Raw genomic sequence first — 12,415 nt, forward strand, 5'->3', positions numbered from 1 at the left:
AATGGTATTAGACGTGCAGTCCATAGCTACAGAGACTGAAATAGATTTGGTACATACATAGTTTGTTAGCAGAAAGGTTATGAAGTGGCAGAGTTGGTCTCATAAAACTAAAGATATTTATTTTATCAGGTTAAGGATCATGTGTGTTGGGCATAGGCCAATTCAATCATTGGGCAATTGAAATTGGGTGCCAACAGCATAAATATAATTGCTTTGCTGCACTGGTTATAAGATTTTTCTTCATGGGGTCCAAAGATAAAAAAAAATAGCATTACAGTATTTTAGCAAATGAACAAAAATATTGTTGCAAGGAAATTTAATTTGTTTAACCAATTTATCTTTATTTAAGCTTTCCTCACTCCCATATCCTCTCATACACAGTGAGATACTTTGAAAAATAAAGCCAAAGTCTGTTGATCTTCCCAAGAAAACAAGTTTATTACATAAAATATAGAAAAGGTGTGAATAACTTAAAACAGAAAGTTAACCACAGCATGTTTTCTGAGTATACGTCACAACAGTTTATGTATTTATCTCACCAGACAACTCTTGATTTATATATGCACATTTCTACATTATTTATAATTCATTAAGAGAATAAGAAATACTGTATATAAGATGCATACAGTATACATCATTAAGTACCTTAAGCAGTTGTTTAAGTTATGTATATTCAATTCCGAACATCCAGACATGCATCGTTGCTTCTGTTAAGGATACACAGAATAACAATTTGGCATGTTATGGTCTCAAAATCTTGAAAATGAACCCTGAGGATTTTGGTTCTATTATTATCGGTTCTCTCTTTGTCAGTCATTACTATCCTTATGGTGATGCATGGGGCAAAAGGCTCATATACTGTATATGATCATGATATAATTTTTCGATATATGAGCACAGAATCCATTAACTCTTTTCTTCCAAGGTTTTCTATTCTAACCAACATCCCTTCCCATGTCAAACACTGAATACAATTTTACTACTTGACATTGTTACCCTTTTCCTCAGATCCACAGCTGAGAACCACGAACAGATTATGTGATGTGTTTATTATCATATCTATATCATTCCAATAACTCAGTTCTACAGTAGGTAGTTTTTTTCACAGTGGTGGTGAAAGCAGTATGTCCCCATTGCTTTCAATGCTCTCTCTTTTGCAGAGTTTTATTCTGCTGTGAGAGTCAAATTCCTCTTGAATTTCAAGAAAGGTTTTGTTTTTGGTTTCTGGAACTATGAAGAATATGTACAGTGCTACTAGGGAACATATAACCAGGAACACCAGGAAGCAATACTGCTGCAGGCCATTCTGAAGAAGAATACAAAAGAACAGTATCTGAGTTAGAGAAGAAAAAGGTCTTGATCATCAAGAAAGAAATATGCAAATGAAATTCTTAATATGGTGGTTTACAGTTATTATGCATCATTTTCACATCAAACAATTTGGAATATTGTTCTGAGTGGGAGACACAGATGACTAAGTTTTGTATTCCAATTTCTGGCAGCTGGTAAATGAGGTATTCTGGGAACCGTTAGTTAAATAAGCTAAGTGAAAGCAAATTTAAACCTCTTCTTAAAGTGAGGTGCAAATATGTTCTTGAAATACAGTTAAAAATAAATACCTCCTTAAATATATTGATGCAATACAGAGGTGTACTGGACATAAACAGATATCAGATTCAGAAATAATTAAAAACATACAATTTAAAGAATCATGTTACAGACTGGGTGTGAAATGTGTCGTGCTGTCAACTTAAAAACATTACCCAGTTAGTATTGGGTGTAAACTCGCTATGGATTAGCATAATCCAGTCGACCCACAGACCTGAGCAGCCTCTGTACAGACTGCTGTGGGATGACAACCAAGGTTAAAAAAACATAGCATTTTTTTTGGGTTTGATGATATTGTATATTTCCTGTTAATAACACGCCCACTTACGAAAATAAAAAATAAAATAAAAACATACCACAATGAATGGAAATATCATTCCTATCAAGAAAAAACTCATCCAGTTAACAGATCCCGCAATCATGTATGCTGCAGGCCGTGCTGTCTGCGTAAACATCTCTGTGGTTAAAATGTTGGTCACACCACCTGATAAGAGTGAATACAGCAACATAGAAGACACAATTTCCTCAATGCAGTTTAATATTGCTAAATAATTACATCATTTATAAGACCAATCTATTGCAGACATTACAATTTCAATAGCAGTCATCTACTTGAAGCAGGTCTCATTAACTCCAGAATGGGAAATGGCTTCAGTACTGACTGCTGCAAATTTTACATTTCATTCTTTCTACAATATTAAAGTTAACAAAACAGTAGTCATGTTTTTGATTTTGAGACAAAAAAAAAACCCAGCTCATTTTTACCTACCACCAGCTACTGTATATCTGGCTGACAGTTATAATCCATTCTCAGTTGCATTGATTATTGATTCTAGATACAGAATGTTTAGAACGTTTAAAGAATTCATCTTCTAAATGTAAAATGCATGTTAGTTGGCCTATTCAAGGCAGGTCTATCAGAAAACTGCACTTTGAAGGACTGAAATGTGGAGCACATACTGTACAAATGGGACCACAGGGAGCATCTTTCCCTGGGGGGGGCCACTAATGTCACAGTGTATGGTTGTTTCAATAGGCCAGCGACCTCCACAGGCATAATCAAGTACATGCTTAAAACACAGAACTTTCCACTGAACTGAAACAAGCAGTGCGTTTGAAATAATATACCTGGTCCTAAGCCGAAGCTCAAGATAAAAGCAAAGACACACATCATGCTCAGGTAAGGTACCCATGGACTGGCTTCCTGCAATGACAGACAATAGAATAGAATAACTTAAATATTATAAATAACTGTGTTTCTTTTGAGAAAAAATAGGGAAATTTAAAATAAATCAATAATTCTAAGACATACGTATATACAGTATACAGTATATAATAGCAGAACATTGTGTCTGTCTTGACAGTTATACATGGAAGCAGAACATTGCTTCTGTTTTTAGAGATATAAGTTTACCGACTTTGTATCTGACATTTTACAAATGACATGTGACATCTTACTTGAAAGGTGAGAGACACTGTTATGCAAATGCACCAAAGAGTCATCAGTGAATATCCCCCGATGATAAGCACCCTTCTTCCCAGGCACTCAATCAACATGCCCTGAAAAATAGAACATTCCGATTCCACCATGCGCACAAAGCACAGAGGCAAGCAGGCCAAAATATTGGTTTTCACATAACGTGTGGCCACACTAAAGTAAATATTTCACAATGTTATTCTGATTAATAAGCTTTTAACTTTCAAATTGTTTTTTCTTTTGGTGGTTCTAAGTCAAGTTACCTAATTGTCTTTAAGCCCTTTCAATATTAATCCTTAACTCTGCACTGATGTTTATTTGGGGAAATTCAATTTCACAAATTCAGCCCAGTTTATGTACCGACCTATTTTTTTTTTAGAATAGTTTCCAAATCAGCTCTATATTTTTTGCAGGAAAACTTACAGATAGATAGGATATACAGTATGATAGATAGGATAAGGGACAGCTAGATTCCAACTTATTTATATTATATTCCTTGTTACTCCATAAAGAATCTTGCAGAACAGTGGAAGAAAATACACAGTATGTCTTGCATAAGAAATACACAGTAAAGCAAGTTGGTGTTTTAAACATTCCTTGCACAGTGATAAATGTTCACAGATCAGCATGATCGAAATGATCTTACTTACACAGGTCAAGGCCGTAAGGCATTCACAGGCTCCAGTGCCAATTGTGACATAGGGAATTGTGGCATCTGGGATCCCAGCTCGAGTAAATACGTAACTTGCATAAAAATATATCTATCATGGAAGATACATGAAACAAGCGGTTATAAATATAGATTCTTGACACTGTTCCAAGAGTGTGCACACTGAAGCTCATGCGATTCAAATGTAACTTCAAAATTTCACAGACATCAGACACAAAGCAAAATATGAGCTCAAGCAGATTCAACTTGACCATTGTGAGCAAAAGGGCTTTAACTGGGGCCTCGTTATTAATAACAGAAAAACATTCAAATGCCAGGAAAAAACATTAAAAAACTTCAATAGACCCATCTTGAGTGGAGTGAGAAAATCTCCTGAATACGCTCATTGACACATTCTCGTTTTTTGGGAAATATACATGATGATAAGGTATTGGAAAACTGGAAGAACAGAATGAAAAAAGCAGTGATTTGTAAGCATAAAATTTGCCATCAGCACCCCATTTGCCTGATTTGTTTTCAGACAAGTTAGATGTGTGAGCAGATGAATCCAAGTGGGTTTTTGTTCACTCGGGTGGAATAAAGACAATGTGGGAAATAAACATCAGAAAAGATCAAACAGGAGGCTCAGCTCATCCCATCATTACGTCACATCAGGATTTGAAGTAAGAAAGCAGCTTCAATCACTGGAAAAGCGCTCCTAACAGAAGTGAGACATGAGAAGACACCAGAAACCCACACACATATTATCTGAAGTGCTGCTTCAACCTTAATTCTTTCAGATGTAGTCAAACAGGTCCAGATGATTTCTTTTAAAATGTATTACAGGAGAAAGAGTGCTCAATTTTTGTTTTCTTTTCATTTCCTGAATACAGACTGAACAAAAACATCTCGGTTTTTACTTCATTCACATTCAGTTCGTTTACAGGAAAACAAGGAATGCAGCACTGCCCAGATACTGGCTGTAGACTTTGCATTCACATACTGGATTGTACAGAGCCGTTAATACAGTTACACCTCACTTACAGCATTGATGCCGTTGAGCTGTTGGGCTGAGTTCAAGAGAATCACTGTAATGACCTGCAAACGCAGGTTTTTGTCCATGAAGAGCTCCCAGGGCTTTTTTGACTGCGTCCCAAGGGCTGTTAGCCTCTCTTTCTCCATGTCCTCTCTCTCATCATGGTAGTTTTCAGACCCATGTAGTCTCTTCAGAGCTGTTGGAAAAGTATGAAATTCTTTATAAAACCATTATTACACTAGTGCTGCATCACCAGTCAGTTTGTCTCAATTACTCGTGTCTCCTTTTGATCTAAGTTAATCCACTGCCAAAGTACATGTGCTGTATAAACCCAGGCAAGCTATTAATTATCTATGTTTCTTTGATGTTCAGACATACTCTTTCTACCATTAGCTTTTACCATTAACAAACATGCTGTGTGATTGGAATCACTGAATTTACAAGGTGTAGCAAAGAACTGATTTTCACAGGTAATTGCCTGTTTTATCATATATTTAATTAGATTTCTGAGCTTTGTACTCTTGCATAGATCATCCAGGAATATACAGTATAAAGGAATATTACTTCAAAAGTGCCCATTCTGCACATACCTTTATTGCATGCAAGATCATTCCCCCTGTCAATCAGTAGGTACCTCGGACTCTCAGGAAACCAGGGCAGTATAATTAACTGCAGAACTGCAGGAATGCAGCTGGTGGACAGTAGTATTGGCCAGTACTGTTCTCCACCCAGCAGCTCTCTAAAATGTAAAATATTACATTGAGTAATTGAGTTGAGTAATTTGTATCATCCCTGAAAGCTTTTTTACAGTGTATCGAACACTACATGATTGTAGCAATTTATGTCAAATTCAGCCAAAAAAGAAATCCCCTTATCTAAGATCAACTGCTTTTTACAAATTGTCATTCCCAAGGCAAACTAACTGTGTTTTTGTTTTGTTTTGTTTCTAGCAATTTTCCAATAACTGACATTTGGATTCTGTTTGGTACTTACTTCAGCCCTATCACCTGTCCCGTTAGAATGCCACCCGTGATAAACACAGATGTGCCCATTGCCATTGCTCCACGTAGGCGTCTGGGTGCAATTTCTCCCAGGTACAGAGGCTGAACACAAATGCCAATGCCTTTCAAGGGGAAATAAAGAACAAGATTGATATATATGTTCTGCATTGTCATAATAAGCAAATCCATCCACCTTGTGCTCTTTTTCAATGAAATGTTAGGAATTAATTGCAGTTTCATAAAACCTAGATAAGAATTGATATATTAATTACTCTTTCACCAGTTGCTATTGTGTTTTTCTGCTTCAGGTAATTTATTTGCTGTTGATTTTTTTCTAAATGACCTTCGAAGGAGTGGCATCAAATAATTTTAAGTGTTAAAGATGATTTTAATGTTCTAATTTTAAAGTTCCAGTTTTAGAGCCATTCACTAAAACATTTTGCGTTTTCTCCTAGAAAATACTGCACTAATAACCCTGTTAAATAGTAAGGAATAGCCACCCATTCTAAATGAATTATGCGACAAAGCCTTTAAAAGTGGATTACATTTATAAATTCTCTCAAGAATGGTGACAAATCCAGCTTGGTCACTCGTAGCAGAATATTCGGAATATATCAATCTTTATAATCAGCTCCACAGAAAAGAAGGTTCTTCACTTTTTGGTCTGTTGCTAATAGAGCGCTTCATAGAACAATTCACGAAAAGTGAGAAAAATAGTGTTTACCTGCATTAAACCCGATAAGAAAACGTCCAGCAATTAAAAGCTCAAACAATCCAGTGGGGTGGCTCAGACCCATTAACAGAGAGGCTAATAAAGCAAATATGTTGTTTACCAGTAGAGTCCCTTTTCTGAAGGAAAGAAAACAAGTTATAATTCTTTAAATTATATACTGTACAACGGCAGCATAGCAGCAAACTCTCTCCTTGGGTCATGAGAGAAGAGCCCCGTATAACAATGATCACCGTTAATAAGACTCAGAAGGATAATTTCCAGATTCAATCTGGAGAAGATTAAATTAAAAGTGTAGAGCTGATTTATAGTAACACATTAAGAAAGAAGAGTATAACATACAATTCTGTAATTATTCTATTATTCTCTGAAAGACATTCCAAATCCCCATAGTTACTTAGCTGACATTTATAAATTACATTTTTAACTTTAGGTATTCTCCAGTTGACTGAATCAAAAAGAAGTGAAAATACTCACCTCCCATACCTAATTGCCAGAGCTCCACCAGTAGAAGCTCCAATAAAACCACCAAGAGTGAAAATAGACACAGTCGAAGACCAGAGAAGTGTTAAGATTTCTTTGCTTACATAGGTGTTGTACCGTTGTAGCCAGGTCTCATTGATAAAATTCTGTATAGGCTTGAAAAAATAAGCAAATTTAACAAAGTATTCAAAAGGTTGCGAGTTTACTTTTCCACTTTTCCATTCAATTAATGATTTATTAATTAATATAATTTTTTAATGCAGGATAAAAGTCAAGCTTTAAAAAATTGATGCTGCAAGGAAGACTTTCAACAAAGTTTCATGTGTTGTTTAAGCAGTGAAGGTTGTTGTCTTTCAGGATCTACTAGATAATGATCACTCGAACTAACTTAGAACGAAGCTTTTGTGCTATACTTACATCCTTAAATGCTGTTTTTGCTTAATGTAGGTCAACGACTTAATTACTGTATGTCTCAAGCAATATTACATAAACTGTGAATGGCATGCAACTACAGTATCTCTAAGGGGTCAATATAAATAAATGCTCTTCCAGGGTAACATAATGTGATTTCAAGATATATGTCTCCAAATAACTGTAATTCTTTTGTGTTCACTATTCATGTGACTGGCAAACTGTGCGAAAGTGATTCTAAAGAGAGTTAGAGTTAAATGTATCTGATGATCACAAGGTGTTTGATATAAAGTATCCACCAAAGGCTGCATTGTTCTTACTTATTAAATTATTAATTATTTTATGCAATGATGTGCAATCTTGTTTTTTTCTACCTAAAAATAAACAACTGAAACAGTAAGACTATTCATTTATAATGAATGTGTAAACAGTTATTGTTTATACTTCAAATACCTAATTGTACATGGCCAGTAATATGTCCATTTGCCAGACATTGAGATAAAGAGACTGCAAAAATGCTCAATTCATATGTACAAAAACAGCACAACAGTCCCCAATCCTCCATGCTCACAATCCAATGCACTCATGAATATCTGTGAATGGGCACTCACCTTAGTGGGGGAATTAATGATCGATATATTGTATCCATACTGAAAGGTCCCTCCAATGCAAGCTGCACAAACAGCCAGTAGAAGTGTTTTATTAGGAAACTGCAACCAATAATATGCAATAAGTGTGTTAATCTTCAACAAAGTAATTCATGTCATTCATAGCTTCTGCTTTCAGATTTCAAATCTTTTCAAATGGCAAATTCATTTCCTAACGTATAACAGCCTCTTAAATACCCCTTACTTTCCTGGGTTAATGATTCACCAAAGGGGCTTCTCCACCATGAGTTTGATCTTAAAGGATAAACATAAAATAGTTGTGTACACGCGACAAGCAGCGGATTTTAGTTTGGGCTTGAAATTAATTAGTCAGACTACGGTTAGTGTTACAGAAGGCGAAAGTGGGCTTTTGGGCACCTGCTGTCCAGGACTATTATAACATGAAGTCTTCATAGAATGGCCAGTGTCTCCGTGAGGGACCTAAATTCATCTCTTCTTGTTCTGGGGCTTTACATTAAAGCCCCTTGTGCAGATACTCTTAAATTACCACACAGTTCAGAAGGAACATGCGAGGTTGCAAGACAGAGCCTCAGACAGAGAGAGGGGCTCTAGAATAGGGTTCAGTACATCTGGCCATCTGTATACCATCCTGCAGTTGATCAAGGAGCCCTGACCCGCTAGATTTACTCAAACCCAAGACATCAAAGGGACACTTCCCCAAGAAAACGGGTCCTGAGCCATGGTGAGGGGAGAGTTCAAAAGCCCCGCTGACAGAGCACCCAGACAGAGCAGAAGCTGGAGGAAACATGGTTTGCGCCACAGCAACCACGGGAGGATTCGGATACCAGCACTGTCATCCTCCCCTGGACTCAGAGTCGAACTCAGTGATGGGAGGGGCATCAGCGACCACAATGTTCAGGACAGCCATGAGTGAAGAGGACACCTAAATCTACAGAGTTTCTTCACTGTGGCGGAAAGAGGCCAATTCAGCCACCGGAGCTGTATTCGGGGGAATAACACTGCTGGGCCTTTCCTTTTGGACTTTGCTTTTGGTAACTGGGGTCCATAGGGTTCCTGTATGTTCTGTGAGGGAGGGTCTCTGCTGGATAAGTTATGTGTTCTGAGTGTTGGATAGTCAGTTACAGAAACTGCTTTCGGAGGATGCTTTTATGCAACAGGCAGATTCATAGACTGTAATACAAGGGGGAAATATGTTGGAAAACTGTCTTGTCTGGTCTGTGGGTGCTGTGGTGGTTCCGGGAGATAAAAAGCTGTTTTGGGAGAAAAAAAAGGGTCCTAGCAGCCTCTAAAACTACTGCTGTAGGTGGCATAGTGGGTGACAAAGCAAAAGTGCATTTAGGGATCAGCATCAGTGTCATTTACTCTTATGAAATGATGAAATGTTGCTTTTAAGCAAATCATTAACAGAATGAGTTTGTAAGTGTTAGGTCAATTCTGTAACCAAAAATGTCATACACAGTATTGTCCAAAAATAAGTGTCTGCAACTTAAAAATGAGTAACCTATTGGACTTAAATTATTGGGCTGTCCAATTCTAATATATGTTAATGGCTAGTGAAACCATTTTATCTTTTGAAAGCGCTAAGCCTCAACAGCACGGTTCATCTTAAATTGCTCGGTAAAAACCAGGCCAGATACTTTTCATGCACATCATCAGTAAAGGATAATGTCAGCATTACAAATACTATATTTGTACTGTATTGCACAAAACAAAAATATCAAACCCTAACTTGGAGACTTGTACAAGTACAATAAAATCGCGACAATTGTTCTTAGATTCCCAATGTAAATTGATGCAGGAATTGATAATGTCATTCTCGGTTGTAGTTATTATATACAGTATTTCATTTTAGTATGTTCCGAGGTACTTCGAATATTATTCAATGAGAGAGAACAGAACTAGAAAAAAAAAAGTTATTTTTGTGTCGCATGATGGTTCATGTCCACAATTCTCTCAACAGAACTGTCAAAAACAAAAACATGTTACATGTAACCCATTAAAAAATAACATTTTACGTTTTTTAAACCAAAAACAGTAAAATAGAGATGATGTTTTAACCTCCTCCGAACAAAATCATCTCATTCCAAATGTCTTAGGTTTTAAATAATAATAATTTGCTAAAAATAAACTCTTCCCTCCAATTATAGGTTTAATTTGTAAGAATATTGTTGTTTTTTATTTACTTACCCGGAACTTCTTTCGGGTTTTAAGCTCTTTAAGCAAAGGCTCGTATTCCGTTTCACTTCTGTCTTTGTTCATTCTGTAATTTTTAAACCTCCAACACAGTATGGGTATGCTTATTTCTTAGAACTTGAATCAACCTCGAATATCTGAATCGATGTTCTTAAAGCCATAGAGGTTGTCCGTAGCGAATAAACTGCTCTCAGCAGCAGGCAAAGGAACCTCTTTTCAAACAGAGGACGTCTTCAAGATATACCGAAGCGGAGCACAATTACCCAGCTGTAGTTCAAGGGAAGATCCTCGTGTGCTGCAGAAAATCAATTTGAACTATGGTACAGTATACTGTATATAAGAAAATGAATGACCTACCAGAAAATGAAAGTGTTACAGATACTAACTGCAGCGTAGTAAATGCATTATTCTTCCGCTATGCCCACAATTTCCTGCAGAGTTCACAAAATCATTCATTTAAAAGAGGTGAATTTCATGGTAGTGAAAATCTGCATTTACCTCTTTCTTTATTTGTGTAGCATTGGCACTTTCATCGGATCTATCCATGTTAAATGTGCAGTCTTTTAAAGTAGCGTGTCAAGTACTGTACAAGAGTTTTGAAAGTTTTATAACTCCACCTTTTTCTGTATTTGCGGATGATTGACCTGTTGAATGTTCATGTGTACAATGCGCCTTTGATATTTTTCAACTTCTTAGTGAGGGGAGGGGGTGGTAGAGTCTATAACAATGTAAGAAGGGCATTCTTGTAGGGGATAGCTGTTTGCTCTAGTGTATCTAGCTGTAGTTGCTTTTCATAGCCTGCACCAAGAATTGAAAAGTTCAACAACAGTATCAATGTCACTGCAAAACTACGGTACCTAGAATGTGATTTAGTGACCCACGTGTTTAACACTCATCCATAATACGCACGTGTTGACTTTTTTGGGTTAATTGGATTAGTGCAGGGACATTTGGACTTTCGTATAATGTGCATCGTTACCAGGTCGCTAGTTGAAACGGTGACTCCTTTTCAGTGTCCGTAACGTCGCATTTCTTTGTGTAAATGATGTATCTATAGATAAGATTTATCAAGTGAACCGTATTTGATAAACCAAATATTTTCTGCCACATCCTGTTTAAAGTGATCACGGGTGCTTTTGATCTAAATTGCTTTTTAAAGCTTTTCCAAACACCAGAGAATTTTTATTTTCTAAGCTTTTACATTCGGCCACAAAGAACTCATTGTCGGATAGTCAAGTGACTGCCGCGACTCTAATTTTAGAGTTTATTTTTCAACTAATCATCGCCGAGTTGCACAATCAATTTTATTTTCAGGGAAAAGTGTTAATTATTACTTGAGTTCTTTACAATCCCTTAAAATCTGTTGAATTCCCACTGATGATGCCTTCACGTCTGACCCCAAAGAATGCAGAAAGGTGAAATGTTTGTCCCTAAAAGACATAGCTTTTTGTTATTTCTACCCTGAATTTATAAGTGATGAAAAAGTATAATCTGATACATATACCAATATCTGATACCAATGACTATGCTTATTGTGTGCCATCTCTAATTCAATCTCTAAGAATGCTAAAGTCAGTCTTAGGTTATATACTTCTTATTTGTTTTTTTTTCTGCTGTTTAGTATGCATTGTTGTTTGTAAACATACAGTAGTAATCAAAATTAAATTTAAATGTAAAAGATATATTGATCTGTTTATGTTCTGTCCTTTTCCCTGGTCAGGGTTTCAACTGTCACATGTCAAATAGGGACATCCAGGCATTTTTGGACTGTGCAGCAGACTTTAGCCCTGTCTGGGGAAAATCCTAAGCATTCCCAGGTCTGCTGACAGAAAGACCCTTCAGTGTATCCTGGGTGGATCATGAGCTCTCTATCCAGTAAGAGGAACAAGGTTCTTAATCCTCCTCTTCATCTGGAGGACAAGCAGTCCTACACTGTGGCTCTTCCACATAGCCAAGATCCTTGCTCTGCCATGGAGAATAAGCCCACAAGGTCTGTGAAGAAGCCTTCATTTCTGCTGCTTGTGTCTGTGACCTTGTGTCCTCACCAGAGTTGATATATGAGGACAGTGACAGATCACCCTGCAAACTGACAACTTCGTACAAGAATTCAGCTCTTGGCCAATGATACAGACTGACACAGTTGATCCCAGCTGCCATCATGACCCCAATTGTCTTCATACCAGAACAAAGCTACAGGG

The 12,415-nt window shown here is 36.8% G+C and overlaps 1 protein-coding gene across 2 annotated transcripts; it reads right to left on the bottom strand.

Annotated features, from left to right (window-relative positions):
- Positions 1-413: 413 nt before the first annotated feature.
- On the bottom strand, positions 414-10,801 carry slc2a11b (solute carrier family 2 member 11b). Of its 2 annotated transcripts, none has more exons than XM_088618220.1 (12): positions 10,716-10,801; positions 8,007-8,105; positions 6,979-7,139; positions 6,496-6,620; positions 5,764-5,893; positions 5,361-5,509; positions 4,779-4,966; positions 3,736-3,846; positions 3,067-3,168; positions 2,737-2,812; positions 1,965-2,092; positions 414-1,306 (listed from the first exon to the last, which is right to left on the bottom strand). In XM_088618220.1, exons 1-12 carry the CDS (start codon positions 10,761-10,763, stop codon positions 1,103-1,105), a joined length of 1,521 nt encoding a protein of 506 aa, XP_088474346.1. In that variant the 5' UTR covers positions 10,764-10,801; the 3' UTR covers positions 414-1,102. The 2 variants fall into 2 exon arrangements, with proteins under 2 accessions (XP_088474346.1, XP_088474344.1); XM_088618218.1 differs by lacking the exon at positions 10,716-10,801 and adding an exon at positions 10,212-10,693.
- Between the last annotated feature and the right edge of the window lie 1,614 nt (positions 10,802-12,415).

The sequence above is a fragment of the Lepisosteus platostomus genome, chromosome 24 (assembly GCF_059453375.1).
Source record: "Lepisosteus platostomus isolate fLepPlt1 chromosome 24, fLepPlt1.hap1, whole genome shotgun sequence".
NCBI classification, from domain to species: Eukaryota; Metazoa; Chordata; class Actinopteri; order Semionotiformes; family Lepisosteidae; genus Lepisosteus; species Lepisosteus platostomus.